Source organism: Kogia breviceps, chromosome 9 (genome assembly GCF_026419965.1).
Source record: "Kogia breviceps isolate mKogBre1 chromosome 9, mKogBre1 haplotype 1, whole genome shotgun sequence".
NCBI lineage: Eukaryota > Metazoa > Chordata > Mammalia > Artiodactyla > Physeteridae > Kogia > Kogia breviceps.
The window spans coordinates 33,411,322-33,438,339 of record NC_081318.1 but is presented as its reverse complement, the minus strand read 5'-3'; the positions used below and the strand labels follow the sequence as shown (position 1 = coordinate 33,438,339).

At 41.3% G+C, this 27,018-nt stretch overlaps 1 protein-coding gene across 2 annotated transcripts in view; it reads left to right on the top strand.

Moving 5' to 3' along the window:
• The first annotated feature begins 2,257 nt into the window (after nucleotides 1-2,257).
• CAV1 (caveolin 1) overlaps nucleotides 2,258-27,018 on the top strand; it is a 34,289-nt gene continuing 9,528 nt past the window's right edge. The window contains exons 1-2 of one of the 2 annotated variants that reach the window (XM_059074398.2): nucleotides 2,258-2,547; nucleotides 3,975-4,139. In XM_059074398.2, coding sequence (XP_058930381.1) covers nucleotides 2,518-2,547; nucleotides 3,975-4,139 — 195 coding nt within the window. In that variant the 5' untranslated portion in view covers nucleotides 2,258-2,517. Of the gene's footprint in view, nucleotides 2,548-2,680; nucleotides 3,248-3,974; nucleotides 4,140-27,018 lie in introns of those variants that run through there. The other variant, XM_059074402.2, reaches the window with a different exon arrangement.

The following is a 27,018-nucleotide window of genomic DNA, read 5'->3' as shown; positions in this document are numbered from 1 at the left end:
TTTTAAAATGTTTAACTGCCCCACAAAACTCCTTAAGAACACATCATTTTCATGTATTTAAACTTCAGTTTCCTTATTTCAAAGATGGCTGGTTTGATGATCTGTGTCCTTTCAGCTCTCTATATAGTAACATATAATGCATGAGCTGACCTTTAAGGCTGCTTCCTAAAAAAAAAAAAAAAAAAAAAGGAGAGGGCAAGGGCAAATGAGTTGCCATTTACCCCATTTTTTTTTTAAGTAAATGATTTGGAGAAGTTATTAACTTGCCTCTAAGCCTAAAGATATCCCTGTGGGTATCAAAGAAAAAATATATATATTTTTTACATCATCTATTCATTTCAAATCTCTGCTAACAGTGTTCTACTTCATCTTTTCTTTGTATCTCATAAAGTTGGATGGAGCCAATTATCCCAATCAGCTATTATAACCAGAATATGATCTGTTTCTCTTTGGTGCCAGCTTCTTGTTGGGGCAGGTTAATGAAGAGTTTGTGGTTTTTCTTCTCATTAGGAATTCATTTTGGCATTGACAACGCTTCACTGATCATTATGATTCCATGTGCTGTGCTGACTTTGGGGTGGACTTCCCCAGGGAGGCTGCTTTCCCTCCTTTGTTAATTAAGCATTCACTCATAGGCCTCCCCAAAGTCCATTCCTTGCTGGAATGCAGGACATGCTCTCTCCCTGTTCCTGTTGACTTTTTTCACAGTCAAGATTACTCATTGCAGTTGAAGACTGAATAACAAAAGATGGGAAACAGCTTCCACATATTTCCATAGAACAAAACTCAACTGCTTTGCAGCCAACATTTTTATGAAGGAGGAGTTAGAGGAATAGCAATCTTCACAATCATTAGAGGTGGACTAGGCACTACACAACACACTGACCCTGACACCTCTCTTTCCTAGAATATCATGTTTGTTAACATGTAATCTGTTCAAAGCATTCAGAAATGCAATTTGGCAGAAGTAAAATTAAGAAAACCCAACTTTGGGAAGATCTTAGTATTCTAACAATGCCTAGTCGGCATAATTAAAGTCATGCCAACATTTGTGACATTTTCCCTGCCATCTAGTTGAAATTGATCTTTTCTTCAAAAACTGTATTGCCTTTCTGCTATCAACAATAACAAAAACCTGTGCTTTGTCATTCTCTTTTATATGTTTATGTCTTCTCTCCACCTTGATAATCAACTCTAGGAGTTCCATCTTCTATTTCCCTTTCTCCTCCTCCTTTTGTGTCCACCCCTATTTTCCCTTTTCTAGACTGCCAGTATTTTTAATGTACCCTGTGCTCTTTCAGGTATAGTCCCAGCTTTCTCATTTCAAGTCATAATTTGACTTGCAATCCCATGTGGAATGTAATGCAAAATGTCCTTTCCATTTTTGGATAGTGAATTTCCTTATTACTGCCCCAAAGTAAAATGACTGATTATTGCTCAATTCATCTTGTGCCACTTTATAATAAGGTAAAGAAAACCCTGATTTAGGAACAGATAAAATATTTTCATTGCTAACAACTTTTTAAAAAATTCGAATCAATTACTAGAAAAACTAAGCCTCCTCTATCTCACAGCCAAACACTTAAAAAAAAAGAATCTTCTCTGGTAAACTTGAAACTCCAATTAAATATTTGTACAATTGTAAATATTTTATGTATTTTGTAAATATGGCATCACCTGTTTCCTTTGTTCCAGGGGAAAAAAAGTAATAAATTAATAGAAAAGTTAAACATTTTTATTTCTTATTTCAAGGCTTTTGAGAGACATTTCAGAAGCGGTTGGTAAACGTTAAATTTTGCATGCCTGCTCTCCAAGTTTCCATCCACATAGACTAGATGTAAACCAGTGTCACCAAAAGCACACCACACACGCACCCACACAGATTCCTTCCTTGTGTTTAGATGTGAAATGCACCTAAAGGTTCCGGGTCATTTTTCATCCCTTCCTCTGTGAAACAGGGAGATAGTTGTGTCTTCAGCAGCGATGGAACGTGGGCGATGAGAAGAAAAGACTTAGAACAGGGCAGAATTCTTCCTGAAGCTCGGTTGCCCATACTGGGCATCTCTGCAGGCAGTCGACTTCCTCCACTCCCCACCCCTGCTGAGATGATGCACTGCGAAAACATTAGCTCCCCCCCCGCCCCCCACCCCCCACCCCCGACGCCTCTCAGTGGCTTATAGTTGGAAAAATGTTGCCCCAGGTTTAAAATATCTGCCCAAGCAGCCCAGCCGGTGAAAACGCTTTCTCATTGCTCTTTATTCCCTGCTAGCGCTCCCCGCTCTCTGCTGCCAAAACCTTGGGGATGTGTCTAGACCCGGCGCAGCGCACATCCCGGCCAACCGCGAGCAGAACAAACCCTTGGCGGAGAGCCAGGAGGCTCCCTCCCAGCCACCTCCCCCCCCGCCCCGTCAGAGCCTCCCCCCACCCCCCGTACAATACAAGATCTTCCTTCCTCAGTTCCCTTAAATCACAGCCCAGGGAAATCTCCTCAGAGCCTTCATCCAGCCACAGGCCAAAATGTCGGGGGGCAAATACGTAGACTCAGAGGTAGGCTCGGTGGGTGTGCTCCGGGATCGCGGCGCGCAATAAGTGCTGCTTCTGCTATCTCGCACTCCAAATATTCCGACTGCTTTGCTTGCCTCGGCCCTCTCTCGACGTCGGAGCATTCCTCTCCCCTGGCATTGCTGAGGAATGGGCCTGGGCGGGGAGGTGAAGAGGAGGCAGGAATGTTTTATGTTTTCCTGTTAGGAAGGGGGCCAAGGGAGCCCCTAAGCTAGAGGATAGCGGAAAAGGGGGTCGTCGGGGTCCTCAGGTTGGGTCTGCCAGACCGAGGGCGCGTTTCTGAATGGCTCAGCGGCACTGCCTTATTGCGGGACCCCCACGGTCCGGCCCCAGTCTGCTGGGAGGCAGAGAGCCAGAGCAGAGTGTGGGAGCTCATTCACTCGCAGTCTTGGGGACAGTCCCCCCGACTCCCCGCCAGGCGCCTGAACCGGCTGGCCGGGGCGACAGCGCGCGTCTTGTTTGCACTTTCCAAAGCTCTTGGGCCACCTCAAGAACTCTTCCTGCATCTCGGCGCCCGGCAGGGGTGTTTGGAGAGGAGCGGACCTCCCCTCCCCCTAACTACCACTTCCCCCCACCCCTTCCAACCACCTCCCGGCGCTCAGTCTCCATCTGGGTGTGGAGACCTCGTTTTCCCAAACTCAGCCGCCGTTCAGCGACCGGCCGGCAGCCTGGGAGTGACCCGAGGGTGGGTCGGGGGGTTGTGCAGGTTAGATACCGTTTTAGAGAGTTTAGGAGGGTCTGACACTTGGCTCGACCCAAAGATGGGGGATGCGGGATTGTGAGCACCAGGGGAGTGGTGGGAGCTGCGCAGGAACAGGGACTGCAAAGGCAGGGTGGGGGACGCGGGCAGGTGCGAAGGATACTCGGCTAGGAAGGAACGAAAACGGGGACACTCCCTGGGTCGGGGGCGGGTTCCAGCTGGGTCTTAAGGATGAAGCTAAAAAGGATTATGGAGAGAAGGGAAATGAAGGCCAGGGACGGGAACAGGTGAAGAGCTCGCGTAGAGGGTGGCGTGGCGGAGACAGGGACTGGAGAAAAGTCAGAAGTCTGGTTCTCTCCCCTGCGGGGGTCTCCGCGGGGTGCCGCGGGCAGGGCGTGCGCAGGGCTGAGGCCGGGGCGGACCGCACGGCGGGGTCTGCCCTGACCCCTGGCGGTGGCGGGAGGGGGAGGCAGGAGCTCCCTGCCTGGTACCGAGGGGTGTGGTGTCCTCTCCTCGATCCTCTTAAAAAGCTTGCGGCGCCAAGGAGTTTACTGTGCGCGGAGCCACCGCTTCCGAAGCTGTTAGTTCGATTTTGAGCCTCGAGGTTTGCCGCGCTACTAGGCTGACTTTTCTGATCGCCGGTTTTTCTTTTTGAAATTTTCTTCCCACCGCCGGTGCCACCCTCCCCTTCCTGGCCGTCCGCCCTCCGCAGGGACATCTCTACACTGTTCCCATCCGGGAACAGGGCAACATCTACAAGCCCAACAACAAGGCCATGGCAGAAGAGATGAACGAGAAGCAAGTGTACGACACGCACACCAAGGAGATCGACCTGGTCAACCGCGACCCCAAGCATCTCAACGACGACGTGGTCAAGGTAAGGTGAGGCGGCCAGCAAGGAAGGGATGTGCCCCGAGAAGACACTGAGAGGTCCGGGACAGCTCTCCTCTGTCTGGCCAGCAGCCTGTGTATCTTTCCCTTGTCTTTGCCACACACTCACCATTTTCTGGGCTTGATGTGCGGTCGTCAGAAATGTCGCATCTCCCCTCCCCACTCCTGCCGGTTAGTTCAGCTGGAATTTAGCTAACTTGAGTTTTGTAGGAGTTCATTTAACCGCACCCTTCTCCGGGCAAATGAACTTCTGGATCTCAGCAAGAGACAGCTCCGCACTCCTTGAGAGGGTGAGATGTTTGCACTGCAGGTCACTCTTTTTCCGTTTTCAGGTTGAAAGTCTAAGTGAAGGGTGGCGCTCCACTGTATATAGAATTAAGCAGTGAGATCATTTGGTAAGGTCTTGTGCCAAAGGTGACAACGGGAATACTAAGTGAGCAGGTTCCCTCAGCTAAAATTAAGATAACCTGAAGTGATTTTCTTAAAAATAAAAAAGTAGGTAGAAATGCTTCTGACTAAAGATGAAATATATATATGTGTGTGTATATGTGTGTGTGTGTATATATGTATATATACACACACACACATATATATACAGAATAGAATCAAATATTTAATATTTATATGAAGGGTATTTAACTGGAAAAACATGGCGCTTGTTGTACACAGCTATGCATATTTACACAACCAAAATAATATGTGCCTTTTGATTTCTCCTTTAGACCTCTAGTTAGGTGTGGAAAGTTGCTTCTTTAGTGACTGCTTGGGTAAGCCTTCCCTGAGCTAATGGGACGTTCAGGTTGGAGTTCCTTTTCATACTTTAAGGATGTGCTTGGTGAGATTAAAAATAGGTTAATTGAATGGGTATTGGCTAAACTTAGATCTGACAGGGTGGTCACTTTTTGATTATGATTGTTACTCAACTTTGACCCTTTGAACAAATCTCATCAGAGGAATTTGTTGCTTAAACCCATCTTAATTGGGAAATCATAGGCCTGAGCCATCCTTGGCAGAGGGTTTTCTTTCAGGAAGGGGGATGACCTAGGAAATTCCTGGCCTGGAAAATTAAAGTGTGAAGACCCCCAGAGCAGCCAATGGGGTGGATGAGCAGTTTCCACCCACCCAGCCTTCTATCCAGGATGGGAGGGGCCATAGTTCAGAGACTTCACATTTATGAATAATATATTTCAAAAAGGGGAACAATTTAATCTGCAACTGGAAGGAAAATGTAACTGTCACATTTGACTCTCTTGGCTTGCTGGTGGAGGAAGAAGGAAAATTGGAGACTTAGCAGGTTTTTCTACTAGCCAGATTATGGAATATTTAAAAGCAGCAGCAATAACAAAAATAGCTTATAAACTGGAAATTAGAATTGCTAAAAACTATTTACTAAAAACATTGCCTTAAAGGAGGAAAGGGCATTTTTGCTTGTTTCCCTTCTCATGTAGCTTTGGACAAGAAGGAAAAGTGCCAGGAAAAGATGCAGATTTCAGAAGGGCCTAGCTTCATTAGAGCCTCCCTGTTGTTCCACTGCAGTGTTGAGTGGGATTCCTGAAGCAAGTGAACCTCCCAGGATGAGTCAGAGAAGCCAGCAGTGTAGATGTGGGTCTCCACACATAGCATGACTAAGTTGAGAAAGAAAGGCCCCACTGGGAAAAGAGACTCAACACAAATGGAAAAAAGCCATAACAGACTTAGTGGAAATAGTTTACAAAATAGCATTTCAAAGAGCAAGTGTGGGGATCTTCATATTAAAGAAATTAAAAGGAAGAGTTAGAACAAGCTTCTGCTGGCCTAGAGAAAGCAAACCCCACCCACTTGCTCATAGAACTGTGAGCAAAACAAGACAATCAGACAGAAAAATCTACCTCGAGAAGAATTTGGTAGGCCCGCTTACTCAGATGTCTTGCTTAAAGAGGCCTTCAGAGAATGCCCTGCAAAGGGAGACACAAAGCGTACATATGCCAGTAGGGCCAGGAAAGGGGGCCTACACCCAATGGAGACTCCTATTTTATAATTTTTTTTCTTTGAATCCAAGCACAAATGTAATGATAGAAACAGTGATGATCCTCTCCGTGTTACTGAGACAGTAAATATAAATTTCTCTAAATTTTACTTTCGATTACATAGACTTCTTAAAATAATAAAGACATCCAAAGCTTCACTCTTAATGCATGGTAGCTTAAAACTTGACATGATAATAAAGAAACGGTGGCCAACTGAATCTACTGTTAGAGTTACCAAATCAGGTAAGAAAAGGTCTGTTCTAAAAGCAAGCAGCTCTGTAAAAGCTGCCAATTCTGTCCGATTCTACAGTCACTAGCCACTTTTGGCTATTTCCATTTAAATTCCAAGTAATTAACATTAAATACAATTTAAAATACAGTCTTTGGTCACACTAGCTACATTTTGAGTTCTCAACACTTAAGGCTAGTAGCTACCGTATTGGACAGCACAAATTTAGAACACTTCCACCTTCATGGAAATTACTATTGGACAGCATTGGACTAGAGTGTTCATTCTCTATATATTAAAAATGTCCCCATACGAAGTTTAGAAACTTGTAGATGGAGAAGAAATGAAACACAGATGTACAGTGTGAGAAGCAGCATAGTGTATCTGCACAGTATCCTTTTAGTCCCATAAAACAGCTATTTAGGGTAGGGAAGAAAACTCAGAAGATGGATGTGCTGTGAATTTATACTTCAAGAAGGTAGAGTATTATCACCTATTCCACTAGTGATAATGATATAAATTAGACTGAACAATTTAGTTCCAATAAAGTTGGTTTCTTATTTCACTAAAGGTTTGCTACACCATATTATGAGATGTCTGTATAGACATTTATCAAAAAAAAGAGTAAGTTATGAACGCTTTTTAAAATTTCTTCTAATTAAAATGATCATACCTTCAGACTGTCCATTCTCCCTCTGAGATTTCTGTTTTCTTATGCTCACATTTCATTCATATGTTTATTATGTACTATTTTGATTTTCTAATAAAGAAAATGGCTTCAAATTTATGATTCTGATATCACATTAGCCATCAATTTGTTAAACTCATCATATGCTAGACTAGACACTATGCTACGTACTACAAAGTGTAATTCCTAAAACAATTGCTAGAAATCACAAAGATTAGAGTTAGTGAGGACAAGATGCATACAGATTAAAAATACACACACACATACATACACACACCACACACACAATATCGTAACAGTAAGTCACTTCCAAATGCTATCTAATTGGTCCTCTTTTTATTTGCCAGGAAACATATAACTAGATTTTTAAGTTTCATTAATCCATGTTACTTATTCTCTCTCACATATGGGTTTGAATTTTCACTTTCTTTTTCAACTGGCATGCTTTTTTATGCAGTCTCTATTGTAAGGTTTCTCATTATCATTTTGGAAATATACCAAATATATACTATAATAAATCAAAAGTAAGTAGTATTGAATATTGCATAATAAAAAGTTTATTTAAAAGTGAATCATTAATTATCTTCATCTTGGTAATCATTTACAATATGGATGTATATCAAGTCATCATGTTGTACACTTTAAGTATTATATTTGTCAATTATTCCTCAATAAAGTTTTTTTGAAAGTGAATGGTACTGATATTAAGTGTTAGGGAGACCTTACTTGGATAGGGCATTAGGGTGAGAGAAGGATGCACAGATAGTTTAATGGAGAAGGGCATGAGGAGGTGCAATGTGAGTTGGGTCATAATCGACAGATGGAATGCAAATAGCTGAGAAAAGTACACGAGGACATTCTAGATGACAAGGCATGGAGATGGGAATGTCACACACAGGGCATAAGTCTGGAAGGTTTAGCAGCCCATTTTGATTGAAATTAGAGTTCATGTGGCATAGTGGTAGGTCATAGAGGTGAAATGACTGATTGTGGCCAGATGATAGAATCCTGAATCCAGTACTCCTGATAAGTTTGAACTTTATAATGTCAGTGGTGGGAAGCCAAGAAGACTTCAAGCTTGGAATGACATGATGAAGGTGGGCTCTTTGGAAGATGACTGGTTAAGGTACAGGATGTAATAAAAGATAGCCAGTCTGGATGAGGAGCAAACAGTTACAATGTAATTGCATCATGGTCTGGACATGAAATGAGAAGAACAGTATGCGGTGGCACTGGTAATAAAACCATATAGGCGCAAAATGACAGAATTTTAGAATTGGAAAAGAATGTAGTGGTTACCAGGTTAAACTCCAATTCCTTTTTGTAACATTAAGAGAAACTTAAGGGTTAAAATAGTTTAAATTTCTATCCATGTTTTCACATGGTTAGTGTCCAAAACAGATATTTTGAAATATATCATAAGGCATGAATAGATAAGATTATGTGATTTTCATGGATTATTGTCATGAGAGGAGAAATGAGCTGAGATGATTCTGAGCCCAGCTCTGAGACAAATCAGTACATCTGAGAGGAGATCTTTGTTGAAAATAAAAATACGCATTTGTAACTTTCTTTTCTAAAATTTGAATGTAATGATTCTTAAATATACTCAGATACAAAATTTTCTCTAGCAGTCAAGAAAAGGGATGCTCACTTTGTTACACAGCAGAAACTAACACACCATTGTAAAGCAATTATACTCCAATAAAGATGTTAAAAAAAAAAGAGAGAGAAAGAAAAGGGATGCGCATGGTAATCAGTTTGCATTTCAAAATAATGGCCTAATGCTGCCATGATCTCTTTCAACTATAAAGCATTCTAGAGCAATTAGTAATTAATATCAATATAACAGAGATTTTAAATTTCATGTTTGCTTGATATAATTAAAGCATAAGATTTAAAAGGTCAGACTGACCCAAAGCACTCAGCACCATGTTAATAGTCTCTTCTGTTGGAATTGGTATTGGTTTTGCTTATTTGTTTGTTTAGGAGATAGCCTCACAAGATGGTGACTGATACTCTGCCACACATGAGATTATGCATGGAGTTCAGAATCCCCAGCTTGTAAAAGAGCACTATGGTCATGTGTGGTGGGAAATTATTCTCACATCACTGAGCAAATAACAATATTAAAATGGGGGACATTATTCATTCATAACCATCTGAAACACTTTCAAATTCAGTCAACAGTGACATACATTTTAAATGCTTATTAAAAGAAAGTATTTTTTTCTTTCTCCACCTCCAAATTGTGGTCAAAAAAAAATTGAAGAATTGGCTCAACTTCGGTTCTAACTGAATAAAATTTCATATTATTTATTAAAATTTAAGATAAGATACACCAAATATTCTTGAATTATGAAAAAGTTCATGATGTGGGTTATTCTTCCAGTCGACAGCAGTGCTGGCTACCTTTTAAAGGGGTTTGAAGAACAGCTGCAATAGTAAGAAGCATCTGGAAAGTCCAGTAATTTCAAAAACCACCTGCTTATGCATCCTGCCCACTCAAGTTCATAAAATAAGACACTTTCATATTCTAAATTAAACTGCTTTTTAGTTTGCCCTACTTTTAACCGTGAGTTATTGTTCTCTATGATGAAATATCCAGAGTGAGATGATCCCTAGAAGAATAGGGCTGTGTGCACTGGGCTCCTGGGCCCTTCCGTGATCCTCCTGGCCAGATTTGCAGCAGGAAAAGGGTAGGGCTGCTATTTTCATACAAAGATGGTTTAGACCAAGAAACACACACTCTTCTTCCACTCTCTGGACCCTATATATATTATCTTAGTTACTATACACTAAGACCCTGGATAAAAAGATTTGCATGCTATACTTCTGTTAAAAGAAGTTTTCTAAAAAGGTAGCCCTTAGCCTCTAGAAATATGCTTAACCACAGGTGCTCAGAGGCACCTGGACAGAGTAGAAAGAGTACTGTGCCAAGAAAAGAAATTTTTGTGACTTTTGTTAACTTTCTTTTTTAAAACTTGAATGTTAATGATTCTTAAATATATAGACACAAAATTCTGTTTCTTTAAAACTCAAGAAAAGGCATGCACGTAGAAATCAGATCAGTTTTGGTTTCAACCTAAGGGCCAAACTAGGAAGTGTCTAGTCCCATTAGTGTGGGACACCAAGGAAGGAGGGGGAAGGATGTCAGGGCAACAGATTTCTCTTCCTCAGCAGTCCCTGAGAGTGGAGCTCATAAACAAAGAGCAAACTTGTTTAACTAATCAAAGCTAATAAAGCTAATAACAAAGCTAATAATCAAAGCTAATAAACACCAGCCTTAAAAATATTTTGAGCAAGCTATTTTAAAGAAAAGAATGAGATCATTCTCATATAATAGCATTCCCCTCCCAAACCCATTCACCTTTCAATAAATGATTATTATATATCTATTATGTGCCGTGCACTATAATATGGAAGAAAGATAGATATGAGCACTGCCCACAAAGAGTTTATGACTATCTTCCTTGTCTCTCTTCATTGCAGTTTCCTTTGAAAACTTTTGCTGAAATTCCTTTACCAAATTCTACTGGTAAAATCTTAAAATCTTTAGGGCATAGTTTAAAACATGCCTCATCTATAATGCCTCGAATTGTTCCTGAGCCAGTAAGTAAGGCTAGGGGAAAATAAGGAACATATATTTATAATATATATATATAATATGTAATATATATATATTTTTAGAGCCCAGTGTACCACTTTTATTTAGGAAAACACCAAAGGAACGTATATTTTTTAAACAATTTGCCCCTGTTTGGGTCCTATAAAAAATTATAATTAACTTATAGAAAATATTTCAATTCTTCTCTAATATTCTCCCTTCCCATATTGGTGCTTGACTTTTAATCTTCCTATTGAAAATTTAAAATTCTCAACCTTTTTAAAACCTCATATCCTCTTTACAAACCCAAGAGGGGTCTCATATTCACCTGGGCATCAGAATCATGACAGGAATTTTTTAAAATACAGATGCCTGGGCCCACTACATAGTTACTAAACTAGAGTATCTAGGGATGGGGCCTAATCTAGGACCTCTAAGCGCCCTAGATTGTGAAGTCAGGCTTAGAAATTATTGTACCCAAGGCTGGCTTAAAGATATACACTTGAATGGTTCTACCCTAAGAGAACAGTTCAGTCACACCATGTAATTCTAGATGTTCTTCCTGCCAGAAGAACACTTGAAGGTTAGGCCAGTTTAAACTCTGCCAAGGAGTTCTGAAACACCATAGAGGGTTCCCAAATCAGCCTTGCTCAGTGGTCCTCCATCCCTTGAGGCCACTTGGGCTTACAGCCAACTGCAAGCTTAGAGCCTCGGAGTGACCTAGGGGTGGGGTGGCCATATGTTCTAGGTTGTCCCATGCAGACAAGTTAATAATGGTCAATAGTTATCCTGAATAACTATTAATTATTTTTAATTATTAATTATAATTAATTATTAATAATGCCCCTTTCATTCTCAAAATTGTCAGTTTGGAAGAAAAGTTGTATGGTCATGAATGAATTGGCAATGACCTGTCACTGATTCCTGTACCTGAAATACATTGGAAGTCCCTACTTGCACTATTTTTTTAACAAAATGGGCAAAATTTCCATTTAAGAATGTCATGCTTTTCTTTTCTCTCCAGTCTCCAGTGTCACCTCTCTCCTATCTTTCATTGGCCACCAAGCTGTACTATAACTTGAAGGAGTTGCTCTTAAGTGCCAATCTACTCTACCCTCAGACCTTAGTTTCTTTCCCTGCAACACAGGGTTAATGAAACTGACATCCTTCCATCACATATTTTGTCAACTACTCAATCAAAGATTAAAATGTTTAAAATAGTTTTAATTTTTTTCAGTTAGTCCAGGAAACATAAAATGGCATACTTTCACATGAGCCATTGTTTAGAGTGGGGAAGTGTTTTTAATTTTGTCTTAAAGGAAACCTGCATGATCCATGTACTGAGCAACTACCAAGGGAATTTAATTGGTAGAACAGATTTACACCTGCACAGAATACATATTTCCTGCCTCTCCTATGCTGATGTTTTAGATATAAAATACATTTTGTTTTCTTTATTAAACCTTGAGAAGATGTCTCTTGTTTGTCATTATTTCATAGCAGGGGAAGTACATATTCCTAAATACACAACTGAGCTTCCCTTTAGCCACTGTTAGTTATTTAGGTAATTAAGAGCCAGGCATTTTTAATTTTGAGAAGGCTTAAATAAGTTTTGATGGTGTATGTATGTGCTTAATATATTATTTAATAGCATTTTAAAAGTGAAAATTTTTTAAGGTGCATTCAGTATTTAAACCTTTCTTGAGCCCAGCAAGGACATTATAACACAAATGGACATTGACAGATTCTATGTAAAAAGTAAATTCCATCTAGAGATTACACCAGGTCATCTCACTGATGTAGGCATCAAACACAATTACGGTTTCTCATTTATAATGAAGAACTGAAAAAGATTCTGATTTCTGAACCCAAGTAGTGAGAAAGTAGAAAACTGGGAGGAAAAGAAGCAAAGACAAAGAAAGGACAACAAGGCCCCTTCTCCCTGCCCTGCCACCTGCTCTGTGCTGGACTGGGCTTTGCACGTGCCAACTCCAGGATCCCCCCACATCCATTGCTTTGCACGGTGCTGTCATGTCTGATGACACGATCAGGTTCAGGCATTGACTGAGTATTAACTCTCAGCTCCTGCCCCGAAGAGCTTATCAGGAAAGCAAATATATAAACAAATCTGAGTGAGGTCACTGTAACTTAGGGATGCACTATAGTTGGACACAAAGCAGAGTTCTCAACAATCTCCAAAGCTGAGCACCAGGCATGTGTGGCAGGAAAGGGATGCCAGCAGAGGGGGCGACAGGAGCAAAGGTACAGAGACCTGAGGGCACCTAACACATTCTGGGCACCAGTGGAAGGTCAGTGTAGCCAGAGCAAGGAACACAAGCAGGAGCCAGGTCAGCATGACCTCCTGTGCCCAGCTAGAGCACCTGTCCCTTTGTAGGCCACAGCAACCCACAGAGGTGTTTTTAGGCCAGGAAGTGACCTGATGAGATATGACCTCTGCTAACAGAAAGGGCTAACTTCAGTGCAATGGGGCAAACCAAGGGATGCCAAATGTGCAGGTGGGAGTGAAACAGGACATGGAAGGCTTCCTCCAGCACTTTCTACGGGCTAGCTTGCTGGCACAGATTATTTTACCTACTCCTCCAACGGCCCTTTGAGGAGGTGCTATCATTTTCAGTTATATTCATCTGGCAGATAAGGAAATTCAGACCTGACCATTTGCTCAGGATTTCATAGGTAGGAAATGGTACATTCAGAATTTGAATTTGAACCCAGACAAGTAGACCCCAGGACCAGGGTTCTTAACCACTGTGCTCCAGTGCCTCTCTGTAATAGATCATGATCCAAGCAGACAGTGGTGTCTTCATAGTAAGGAAAGACATGACTGTGTTCTCAGAGTGGCTGAGCAGCATTTGGCAGGGGGATTCCAGACATGGCCTGTTTTGGGAGTGACAGGCCTACAGTTCTAAGGTCAGACTTTAGATCCTGGTAGGTGAGTTGGGAAAGGAGGAGGAAGGACCAACGTAAAGACCAAGATAAAACCCCACACACCTCAAGAAATATGCAAGCTGGGTGAGCTCCCAACAAGGCAGGGAGGGTCAAATCCCAAAGACAGAAGTGGGGTACAAAGTGGGGATGTGTCCCCCCAGTGATTAGAAGTGGAACACACACTCAGGACTAGACAAGCTGCAGCGCTGCCTTGTGTTGAATTACCTGAGTCTTTAAAGCACTCTGACTGCCCAGGTTGGCCACAGCTACTGGGCTGCAGCTGATCCTGCCTGGATGTGCAGGGAGGGCTAGGTGTGAGAAAATGAAGCAGGTCCTGACAGGCACTTTGCATCTAATAGCTTCGTTTAAGGTTCTCAATTTGCCTGTTCAGTTTCTACAGATATTCGTGCCATTACAGCAATACATTGTAAAAATAGGAAACAATTGAGAAAAATCCTAGTTTTATGCTAGTGGGAGAAATGCCTATTTAATCCTGAAAGTGGTTTCTATGAGACTTCCTCCCTAATAACTACATATTTGTTCTCAAAAACAAATACCAGAAGTAAGGAACAGTGCATTTTTACAACGTACCATTAATCTCTCAGAAGAACAATTAAAATGTTCCATCAATCATGGCTGTTTTTTTTCTATATTAGCAATAGTAATATATAGCTGGAAGTGGGCATACCAAAACATGTCAAGGAAATGCAACTGCATTCATTGGATTTCATTGCCAATTATTTTGGTTAGGTCAACAGAGCCCTCTTTCTCACTTGTTCTTAAGTGTCAGGCTTTTTAGTAGGGAGAGAAATTGTTTGTCTAAAATGGTTAATAACCACCAGTTCACCAAAATATTTTGGGTAAGCCTATTATTCTAGTTATAAAGGTAGGAATGAGAGTCATTCTCAGATGGGTGCTCCCTAGAAAGGCCATTCAGCAAATATTTAGGAAGCACTTACTCTGCACCATGCATGGAGCCTGCTATGCATCCTTGTGCACCAGAGCCTGCCTGACAGAACCACAGCCATCCACCAAGGCTCACCTCAGATATCTGGGCCTCTGTCAGCCTCCCCTGACTGCCCTCATCAGAACTGGTCATCTCTTTTCTTGGCTCCCACCATATTCTGGTTTTGTTTCTATTTTAGCATGTATCAAAGCCCTCTAAGCATTCTGCTTCTCTATCCCCATGCCTCTCTCCCCTCTTCTCTTCCCACATCGTGTGCAAGTCCTTCAGGACAGAACAGTGGCCCCTGGTGGCCCCAGGACTGTGGCTGCCCACCCAGGGCCCCACACTGAGTCTGCTGTCAGAAAATGGATGCCAACATCATCAAAAAATCTACAAACAATAAATGCTGGAGAGGGTGTGGAGAAAAGGGAACCCTCTTGCACTGTTGGTGGGAATGTAAATTGATACAGCCACTATGGAGACCAGTATGGAGGTTCCTTAAAAAACTAATAATAGAACTACCATACAACCCAGCAATCCCACTACTGGGCATTTACCAAGAGAAAACCATAATTCAAAAAGAGTCATGTACCCCAGTGTTCATTGCAGCTCTATTTACAATAGCCGGGACATGGAAGCAACTTAACTGTCCATCGACAGATGAATTGATAAAGAAGATGTGGCACATATATACAATGGAGTATTGCTCAGCTGTATAAAGAAACGAAATTGAGGGGTTTCCCTGGTGGTGCAGTGGTTGAGAGTCCGCCTGCCGATGCAGGAGACACGAGTTCGTGCCAGGTCCGGGAAGATCCCACATGCCACGGAGCGGCTGGGCCCGTGAGCCATGGCTGCTGAGCCTGCGCGTCCGGAGCCTGTGCTCCGCAATGGGAGAGGCCACAACAGTGAGAGGCCCGCGTACCAAAAAAAAAAAAGAAAGAAACGAAATTGAGTTATTTGTAGTGAGGTGGATGGACTTAGAGTCTGTCATACAGAGCAAAGTAAGTCAGAAAGAGAAAAACAAATACCGTATGCTAACACATATATATGGAATCTAAAAAAAAAAAATGGCCATGAACCTAGGGGCGAGACGGGAATAAAGACGCAGACCTACTAGAGAATGGACTTGAGGACACGGGGAGGGGGAAGGGTAAGCTGGGACAAAGTGAGAGAGTGGCATGGCCATATATATACACTACCAAATGTAAAATAGATAGCTAGTGGGAAGCAGTCGCATAGCACAGGGAGATCAGCTCGGTGCTTTGTGACCAGCTAGAAGGGTGGGTTAGGGAGGGTGTGAGGGAGGGAGACACAAGAGGTAGGAGATATGGGGATATATGTATATGTATAACTGATTCACTTTGTTATAAAGCAGAAACTAACACACCATTGTAAAGCAATTATACTCCCATAAAAATGTTTAAAAAACAAAACAAAACAAAACTTCGTGTCTAGAGGAAAAGTGGACGTGCAAAAAGACCAATTAAATAAAAATATTCATGTACTTTAGTAAAAAAAAAAAAAAAGAAAATGGATGCCAAATTGAATCTGCTGAAAAGAATCTGAAATTTCTTTTTTAAGTAATTGAATGTCTTCAGTGAGCTAAAAGACAGTAGAATTATGTCATTGAGTGTATTCTTTTGCTCCTTTTCTCTACAGCGGCCACATTTAAAGCCTTATAAGGAAAAACATATCCAAATAATTAAGAAAGAAATCCAAAAACATTCACTCTATTTACTAAGGTAAAGAGACAACTTGCTCTAATATGTATATAAATTTATTATTTAGAATTTTTTCATCTCCAGTTTGAAGAGGACACAGACACATCTCTCCCGAGCCTTCCAATAAGCAGGCTGAGGAACCTGGATGACTTCCCAGGGCCTGCAGAATAAGGCTAATCTCCTAAGTATCTGGCAGGCAGGGCAGGCAGATTCCTAGAATGCCAACAGATGCCATTGCTGCTGCTTGGCACTGCCCCCTGGGGCCAGAAGTATGAAGGCTGAGAGTTGGGTCTCAGGCCACGTGAGAGCTCCCCTGCCAAGAGAGGGGTAGAAGGACTCCCTGTCAGACTCCCCATATACCTTTGGACAAATGCAAACATCAGAGGAATGACTAGGTCCGGAGACAGTCCTGAAGAAAAATCTAAAACCTTTCTCAAAGCCTAAAGGAGACAACAGCTTTGAGCAACCCAAGCCTCTTCTTCCTTCTCTTTTGCTTTATTACTTCTAGATATTAAGTACAGAGAGATCTGAGATTTTACTAGCTGGGATGTGGTATTCACTATTTCAACAGCATAGAAGTTTCTTTGTACCTCATAGGTGGTCTGTCAGAGATCTCAGATCTCTTCTCAGGAGAAAAAACAAAAAACAAGCAAAACACTTAAATGTTTCTAGAAGGGGTCAGATATCATTTGTTTCATTATTGATGTCTGGGCCAAGTGAAATGAATGTTAGCCCCTTTTCCATATATACTTCTTTGTATCATTTCCTGTGATAGGAGGTTGATTTACTATAATAAGGATAAGAGTAAGATGTGTCAATTTGACCCCAAATAGTTTTCTCATCAATAAGCTAAGTATAGGAAATCAGGGTCATTATTCATTTAAGCATAGGTAGGACTAGAAAGTTGTCATTAAAAAAGGGTGATGATGTGTAATGTGAATTTTAGGTGTGACTGATATCAAATATACAGCCAAGACCACAGTCCTAGCACATTTAATACTTTATCAATGACTGGAATGAACAAGTTAAAGAGGACTCTCAACTTACAAATGATACCAATTACAATGACCTTATTAACATATATAATAAAAATAACATCAAAGTGATTTTTGGCAAATTACAAATAGCCCATAAAATAAGATAAAAACCAATACAAAGTAAGATAATGTTAAAAGACTAGGTATAAAACGTGTAGCTATTAAGTGGGAAACAAATAGGTAAATATATGAAAAATAAGAAAATATCAGGAGAGGGTTGTCATTTCTGTGGGAGCTTGTGATGTGGAAAATCAAGATGCTTGGTAAACATAACGGATATGGAAACCCCTTGTAATAATTCCACAGCCCCTAAGGGACCAAGATCTCCTGGGTGAGAATCACTATTGTAAACACATCCTTAAATGAATCCATCATGCTCCATACCCCTTGAGCAATAGGGGACCAAAACTAAGCCTATCAATTGTTTCTGAACATTAAACATCTCAATAAATTAATGATATTTTAAAGGAAGCACAATGAATGGAATCAAAAGGAGAATGTAATCAAAAAAAAAAAAAGTCACAGACAAGATTCTCTACTTTATTTGCTATTGGTCAGACATTAAATATAGGATCTGTTTTGATCTCATGAGGGAGGTAGAGATGCTGGAAAGATCCTAGGGAAGAGCAAAAGGAAGGAGATAAGACATGAAGAGAAACACCCAGGTAGGGCTGGGGAGGGACTGTTTTGTCTGGCCGTTTGTTAGAAGAGTTGAAAGTGAACATAAAATGACAACTGCCTTTACTTACTGGTAGGTTCTTATGAGACTTACAAGGAAAATACTGCTCAGACACAATCACCATTCAGGACAAGGAAAAAGGAGGAAGGGGTTAGTTTAAAAAAAAAGAAAAGTTAGGTTACATGGGAGAAGAAATTCCAAGTAATAAGAGTGGTTAATCCCAGGAATGTGTCACAAGGGGTTGTTTTGTAAGAGTAGTGTGTTAAATTACTTACTTGTCTATGTAGTTTCTCAAATCCTTCTACCTCTACAGTTACAATTTGGTGTATAAGAATACTGACACAGCCTCATAATTAAGCACAAGCATATGTATCAACACTTTCCTCTATTCCTGCAGGATACCTGGTTTGTTTGGGGGCAAAGAGGAGTTGATGTGGCATTGTGTTAACAGTGGTTGAGAATGCAAGTGGTAAACATCTGAAAGTAGAATACTGCAAAATGCATGCATTGTATGTACCAAAAGGTCAGTATGAAACATTATCTTTATGGCAAGCCTGCCCATCCAATCCCTCCTACACATTGCATAGTCACACAATTTTGCAGCTTGTATAAATCCCTATTGTGATTTAAACACATGAGAGAGTGTGGTTTCTGCAAAGGGTGGCTGTTTTGTGACTTTAGACCAGTGGTCCTTTACCCTATCTGCAAATCATCTGGGGAACATTTAAAAATACTGTTGTACACGCTCCATTCCTAGAAATTCTGATTGAATTGGTCCAGGGTGGGGCCCAGGCCTATGTATTCTTTTTTCTTTGGAAAGCTCCCCAGGTGATGCTAATATACAGCTGGAATTGAGTCTGGTTTCGACTCACAGAATTTCTTAATAATAAAACTGTGTATCATGACAAAACTTTCAGGACTGTAAGGGCTACAGTGGGGAAATTATTACTTCTCTAGGTCCTCATCCTGCAGAGTCCTTAGAATTTTTATTAGCATATGATATTTATCACTCAAATTCCCATTACAAAAAAATGCTTTCTGGAACTCTGCTGTAGCAACTACATAAGATAGACTTTGTATGTGGGATAAATCTCATGTCACTTATGTAATTCAGTCCTGGTGTTTTTCCCTTTCCTTTGCTCGTTCTTTCTATTCTCCCCAAGAGGAAGGTCAGCAGGTTAGAGTGTCAGAACATCATCCCTATCCCTCTTTTTCACTTGGGTTCATGGTTCAGGCATACTAGGAATGGAGCTGACAACATGCACTGGTTTTTCTCCAAATGGTGCAGAGGCCACAGGAAGCTTCACTGGACCTAGGGATGGCAGGTGTCCCACACTTCTCCAGGGCCTGGCACAGAGAAGAGAGAAGTCACTGAGAAGTGCTTTACTGATGCCAATCACTCCTCAGAGCAGATGGGGAAACAGCCTCAGATGAAACCTGAATTCCAGATCTCTCTTGGACACTGACCTCAAGTGTTACCTTGGGCCTTGGAAAAGTCACTTGGACCCTTTGGACAGCAGTTTATTCATCTAACAATCAATAAGTTGAACTAGAAGATCACTAAGTCACTTTTATTTCTAAAATTCTGTGATTCCAGTTAACCAGTATTCATAAAAGTGTGGAACGCTGTAAACATGTGTAAAAGTCCATGCAGAAATAACGGTGGAGGACCCTCTCTCTTCAATACTGTTTTTATTACCTTCTTCCTAGATTTTACCAATTGTCATTCTTACTCTTAATATTAAGGCTGTGGGACTTAACTAAATCATATTTGAAATACTGAGCTATCAACAGATGGCATGCTGAATGCAAATATACTGCAAATAAATATTTGCTCCTGAAGAAGATCAAGAGCTGGAGTTCATTTCCCCTTCTCACTTGGGCTCAGAAATCTGCGGTCTTTCCTTTTATTGCCCTTGCCTCCAAACTGGCTGTTTGTGTTCAAAGATAGATAAGAAAATCAGTTCCAAAGTTGGTTACAAACTTTCAGTAATTTTTGGTTTTTTATTTTTTTGTAACCAGCCAATTTCTCTTAGTTCACATAACAAAGAAGCGCATAATTATTTGCAACTTTAGTTAGAGCTATGGTCTTAAAAAGGTCTAGCTAAATAGAAAATGCTCAGACTTTCTGAGTGCTGAGAGTTATCAAATTCACCTATGGCCTATGTTCATATGGCCACATTTCTAAAGTTCTTTTAACAGCCCATCTGTGAGCAATAGGATCAGAGGACTAAGAACTACAGGACAGAAGCACTATTACTTTGAATCATATTTTCCCATTACCTAGGTATAAAGAGTCTGTTTCTCTCTGACCCATATAAAGTTTAGAATTTAGGACCCTATGTGATTTTAATCCCATCATTTAGCACCCCAGCTGTATGAATCTGAAAGTAAAAATGAAGTTGTTTGAATTCCAGACCCCCTGAACATTCTCAGGGAGATCATCAGCTCCCTAAGCTAAGCTATAGGTTTAAATCTAAACCTAAATCTGTAGGTATGAACCCAAATTTCATGATAAACAAAAACTGAATAGATCTGTCTGCCCTGTCATTACTCACCTTTTGATCATTCTTTTACCAAAATTACTATGACTGGGTTAGAATAACAGAATGCAATCAATAAATGCAATCACTAGCCCCCGGCCAGATAATAACACATTCAGAACTTTCTTTCTTAAAGGAGATTTTAATGTGTTTGTGCTCTTGTAAATAGGAGAAAGAGACAAATATAACTTAATAAATGGAAGCATTCACTAGTTTATTCATTTATTCAACAAATATTAATTTAGTATCTACTACATTCCAGGGAGCTTACAGTCTAGTAGCAGAAATAATCTCACACACATACAAAAATCAAACCATTAAATAAGTGTGGGGTGTGTGGTAGGCTGGATGAAAAAAATGGTCTGGTCTAAATTCAAGAGGTTAGTGATTTGGGGAGGGGCAAGAAAGTGACTTCCTCTATTACCCTAAAAGTAAGCTTGAGCAGCCAGAGGCCATGTCTATTTTATTTGCACTGTCCCCTTTTCAGTGCCACCCGTAACCAGCTCATAGACCCTATCCTGGCTCTGTTTGCTTGGTTCATTTATTCCATCCTCAAAAAGTAGGTATTTCATAACTACTGAATGAAGGAATGAATGAACTCACAAGGCCACAGTACTGTAAACCAAAAGTGCCTGCAATAAATATGCATGCATTCTAGGCTATAAATGTTTCTAAAGTTCAGGTACTGTCTCATCAAATTGTATTCTGATTTTCTAGAGCACCAGTTTGCAACCAGGGTTAATTTTTTGCTCCCCCTCCCAGGGGACACTTGACAATGTCTGGAGACATTTTTAGTTTTCATAATTTAGGAGGTGCTACTGGTATCTGGTGGGTAGAGGACAGAGATGTTGAGAATCACCCTACAGTTCCCAGGACAGCACCCTCACCCTAACAACAAGGAATTATCTGGCCCAAAATGCCAACAAGTGCCCAGATGGAGTAACCCTGTGGTAGAGCTTGGGAGCTGTGTCTTATCCTTGCTTAGATCTTACAAGGACCCTAGTGTAAATCCTTTTCCTCACTAGCCAAGCAATGCTCAAACCTACAGAGATTCATTTCATTAATTTTCTATTTGTTTAATAAACAGACTTAAAGCACTGGAGGGAAAAATATTCAAGCAGTGAGGTAAGAAGAAAACTATTAGTAACACTAGTTTGACTTAAGTGAATGGTAGGAAACAACCTCTGCCATCAGGAAGTGAGTTGTAGAAACTGAAAAAAAGTTAAGAGTGTTTAAAAAGTTCTGGTTCAAACAAATGTCTATGTGAACCAATGGGTAGCTTGAAAACAGTGAAGACATTTCCGTCTCTTATGTCTTTGATAGAATGGAAAGAGCTTTTATTTTCTTTAGTGCAGTGATCATTCATATTTTTCCCATGACATGCCCAGAAGTTTAAAGAATAACAAACTCCCAAGTGTAAACACAGAGTTTTGTGAGAAAGTGAGACCTCTGGATGAATCCTTATCATTGTATGTTTGGATAAAATAAGATTTCCATGCATTAAACAATACAGGACTTTCTATTTGAGAAGTAAGCTTCCAACACTTTGAAGAGCTGCAGTTATTTCTCCTCAAGGATGACAAACATAAGCGCCCCCAAGGTATGGCTCCTCCCTGTTCAAGTTCAATGCTCTAGTCTCAGTGCTCCTATCACTGGCCCTTGCTTGGCCTATTTTTACACTGTGCACTGTTCCATGTCACTTGTTTGGTAACACTCAACATCAACAAGTGCCACCAAATCAATACCAGAAGCCTGAAGATTTTAAAAAAAGGAATCAAAAGATATGTAGCCTGCTTTGTACCAAGCCACCTGAAACTAGGTGCTTTTTGTAATAATGAAAATGTGAGGCCATGTGGACAGGAGAGATAGTTCCTGATTCCTGAAGAAGGCTCACGGCCAATTGGTCCCAGGTACACCAAATGTGGTTTTAGGTTCCTGACTGGGATTCCCAGAAGAAAGAGTGCACAGCATACTCAAGGAGCTATGAAAATGCTCTGGAACCCCCAAATCATCTCATCATCAAGGACAGTTTTTAGCAATTTCAAAAGGATGTATATTCGTTTCCAAGGGATGCCTTAAAAAGTATCACAAACTAGGTGGCTTAAAACAATAGAAATTTACAGTCTCATGGTTCTGGAGTCTGGATGTCCAAAATCAAAATGTCAGCAGGGCCATCCTCTCTCTGAAACGTGCAGGGGAATCCATCCTTGTCTTTCCCTAGCTTCTGGTTTTCTGGCAATCTTTGGCATTCCGTGGCTTACAGCTGCATAACTCAAATCAATCATATGGCCTTCTCCTTGTGTCTTCACATTACCATCTACTTATAAGGATGCCAGCCATCTCAGATGGGGAACCCACTCTATACCAGTGTGACCTCATCCTAATTATATCTACAAGACCCTGTCTCCAAATAAGGGCACATTCTGAGGTACTGGGGATTAGGACTTCATCGTATCTTTTTGAGAGGAACACAATTCAATGCATATAACAGGATGTAAACTAGGAGTGTATACTTTTGGTATCAGAGCAGGGAAATTTAACTTAAATTTTCAAAGTGTAATACAAACCCAAGGATCATTTATTCTCCCTCCTAAGAAGAGCAAAAGATGGAGAAACCTGGTGGTTGCCTTCAGGTGAAAGGCAAAAGGAAAGGAAGAATAAGGCAAAAAGGAGTTAATCTAAAGCAAAGAGAGTCTTGTCTACTTGGTGTCGCTGCCATTTTCAGACACATCCAGTCACTCAGTCAGCAAGAGCATCTTCTCCCCCAGGGCATGTATGCCTCATGTTTATAATAAACTCCAGAAGGCTAACGCACATACAAGAGATGAGCTAATCCTTATTTGCTTAATGGCAGAATGCAAAATAAGCACCCACCTGCACAAAATGATTTCAGGAATGCCAAGAGGTTCTCCTGTTCCAAAATAGCTCCTCCATCCTCCCAACACTGTTACTGAAATCCCTGACACTTCCTCACTTCTCCTGGTTTGGGTGCCTGGGCCAGAAGCTCCTGATGTAGTATTGACCATTGCCCATGGCACTGTCCCAAATATTTTGCATAAGTTAAGTCATTTAATACACAGAATAATCTTATGAAGTATGTACCATTATACCCACAATTTACAGATAAGAAACTAAGGCACAGGGAGGTTTAGTAGCTTAGCAAAGCTGAGATTCAAAGCAGCCCTCATGCTATAAAGCAGGGTACCATATTGCCTTTCAACAGCAGAGAGCAACACAGTAACTAACTTAATATAATGCCCACTCAGATCTGAGTGTTAGATTTTTCAGATCCTCTCACCTAGCACAGAGCTAAGACAACCTAAGACAGTTGTTTTTTTTCTCAAAGTGTCTTACCTATAACCACTTGCATCAAAATGAGGGAGGAGGGGCTTCCCTGGTGGCGCAGTGGTTGAGAATCCGCCTGCTGATGCAGGAGACACGGGTTCGTGCCCTGGTCCGGGAAGATCCCACATGCCGCGGAGCAACTGAGCCCGTGAGCCATGGCCGCTGGGCCTGCGCGTCCGGAGCCTGTGCTCCGCAATGGGAGAGGCCACAACAGTGAGAGGCCCGCATACCGCAAAAAAAAAAAAAAAAAAAAAAAAAAAAAAAGAAAATGAGGGAGGAGGTACAGACACCAGGACCCTACTCTCACAAAACCGATTCAGAATCTCAGTGCCCAGAATCTGCATTTTAACACAGAAATGAGTGGACTAATGTTTGAGAACCACTGGCCCCACAGGAATGGAATAGGGAAAGGTACAATGTTATGGTAAACCAGAAAAAGCCACAGAGAGATGACAAGGCAATGGGGACCCTCGTAACCAACGGTCAATGACTCAGGGGGTCCTGACCAGAGAAGAGCTTGGTTGCTGGAGAGTAAGGGTAATGCTGAGCATGGAGGTTTGACAGCAGAAGGAGGCCAGCCACATTCTCTGGCTTGGATTCACATGCCCTGTCCTGGTAGAAATGGTTATGCTGAGTCAGGGCAGCATTTTCTGTTAGTTTGGATGGGAAGCATGGTTGCAGGCAAGGGAGAGCAACCAGAGCATGTGGATTCAGAAATTCCTACATGACTCTGATTGAGCAGGGCTTCAGAAGCAGAATAAGGACTGGTGTGGGGTTTAAGAGAGTTGTATGATGGAGGATCCAAGAGACCTAAGTCGTGCGTTTGGTTCAGTCACTGATTACAACCTCCCTGAGACTCAGGTTCCTGGTCTGTAAAATGGGGGAAATAACACCTGCCTTGAAGGTCCTCACATACAGGATGTGATGAACCAATTGAGGCCATATAGTACTCTATAATGTATGTCATTGCTTTTCCAAAACCTCTGTACAACTCTTCTGCCTCAGAATATATCTGCCACACTCATGCCCTAAGTCCATTAATGACACAATAAAGGACAATTGGAGATGATGCTCTGCCTTGCTCTGTGCATCCCCCTATACCCCTGCCAGGAAAGAGAACATAGTCACCCAAATTCATTCTAAAGTACAAATTACAATGTAGGCCTCCTGCACTGGGGAAACACACACACACACACACACACACACACACAGGAAAACATGAGGAAAAGTGGAGACTAGAGACACCAAAGAACAAATTCACTCTCCTCACTCTATCTCTTCCCCACTGGTGTGTTCTACTGATCCCCCGAAGAGCTGGGCTGCTACTTTTGCTTCTACCCCTGCTTCCCCTCCTCAACATACTCCAGTTCGTGCCCCCTGCTTTGGGGCCAGATCTACGCAACTGTGGTTATTCAGATAATTGAGGCAAAACCCAACCAAGCAACAACATGCTTTAATCAATATTTTCTAAATCATTCTTCCTTAAAGCTGAAGACTTCTGAGTTTGAATTGCCCCCTCCTCTGTAGGCTTTCCATGCCATTCAAGTAACGTAAATGATAACCAGCCCTACACTTCATTTTGATCAGATCGTGGTATTATAGAGCTATGGGGAAAAGAATATCTCTTTTAATAAAATGGGATACCAAAAATATCGGTAAATAAAAGTGCACTTATGAAATCGGAAAAGAATTCATAGTAGATAATATGATAGTTAATGTATGCCTACATTCTTTCAATGGACATTTATAGCTCCTTTAAAATATTATACATATTGAAGGAATATTTGCTAGTTAATGTGTGCATAGTACTACTAGGAATTGTGGAGGATACCAAGATGGGTACCAACAGATACAGACCTGCCCTAGGTCCTGGTTTGGTCCATTCATTTATTAGTTAAGTGACCTTTCCTTATTGGGGAAATAAAAGACTATTTTCCATTCCTGTTATGAAGATAACCTAGAACTTCACAAGTTTGTGAAGAGAAGCAGATGAGTGAAATAGGACACTATATGTATACAATATCGTTATTCTGAGGTTTCTGTAATGTCTGAGAAGCAACAACAGGGAGGTTAATCCAAAGGGAGACACTCAAGGGTCCCAGCTACAGGCCCAGGGCAGGGCCTGCAGGTCCCCTCTGCACCCCTCTTTCTACACCCAGTCCTCTTCTCTCACTCAGAGGTAGGTATATAACTACCTTTCTGTCCTCTTCCACCTTGAAACCCTGGTTAGTAATGCAGCCCTCTCCCTTCAGGCAACCCTGTGCTCTCCCACAAGGTGAAGTTGCCTAGCACCTGCCACCCCAAATCAGCCCAAGAACACTTCAGTGTTCCCACCCCAGGTTTACATTTCTCCTAGGACTGTGTGTGGATCCTCTGGAAATCCAAGCAATCACGAGCATTAAGGATACAGTCCAGGCCTCCTCTTTTCAGTCGGGGCTGCAAGAACACTGCAGCTTTTTTCCTGCAGTGGTGCTAGTTCAGCCCAGTAAACAAATGGGTATTTTGCCCTTGCCCCTGAGAAAACACATAGGCAGTAGAGCAAAGTTCCTGTGTTCTGGTAACATTTAATTGTGCTAGTTCTCAGCCCTCTCTACACCCACACACTCATGGACAACATTCATTCCACTGACTTCAAAGGCTGTTCAACATGTTGGAAATATGTGAGAGAACACTGAGGGGAGTTTGAAATTAGTCTCGACCCTCCTTCTGTATGTGTGGGTTTGGTTCATGTGTTAGGATTTTAGAAGTACGTATTTGATTTTTAAAACATGCATGTGTTTATACTGGGTTTAGAGTCATGAAAAATAAATCAGGATTTCGATTGCCAGTTTTTGTGTTTTTCATAATAAATAGTAGTCATTCATCCTTGTCCAATAATAAATATTTATAGGTTTCAATTAGGAAAAGCTTTTCAAGAGAATTCCATTCATTCATTATCTATCAACTTCCAGATGCCAGCCAGCACATGAGGAGTTTCCAGAAAGAAGCAGGAAGCAGACTAGGGCTTCCAAGCATGGAGGGGAAAGAGTATCGTCAACAAAAAGAAGTTGTCACTAAATCCAAATGGGTGTGTCATTCGCTAGTTCAGTCTTTTGCATAAGATTCCCCAGGCCCCAAC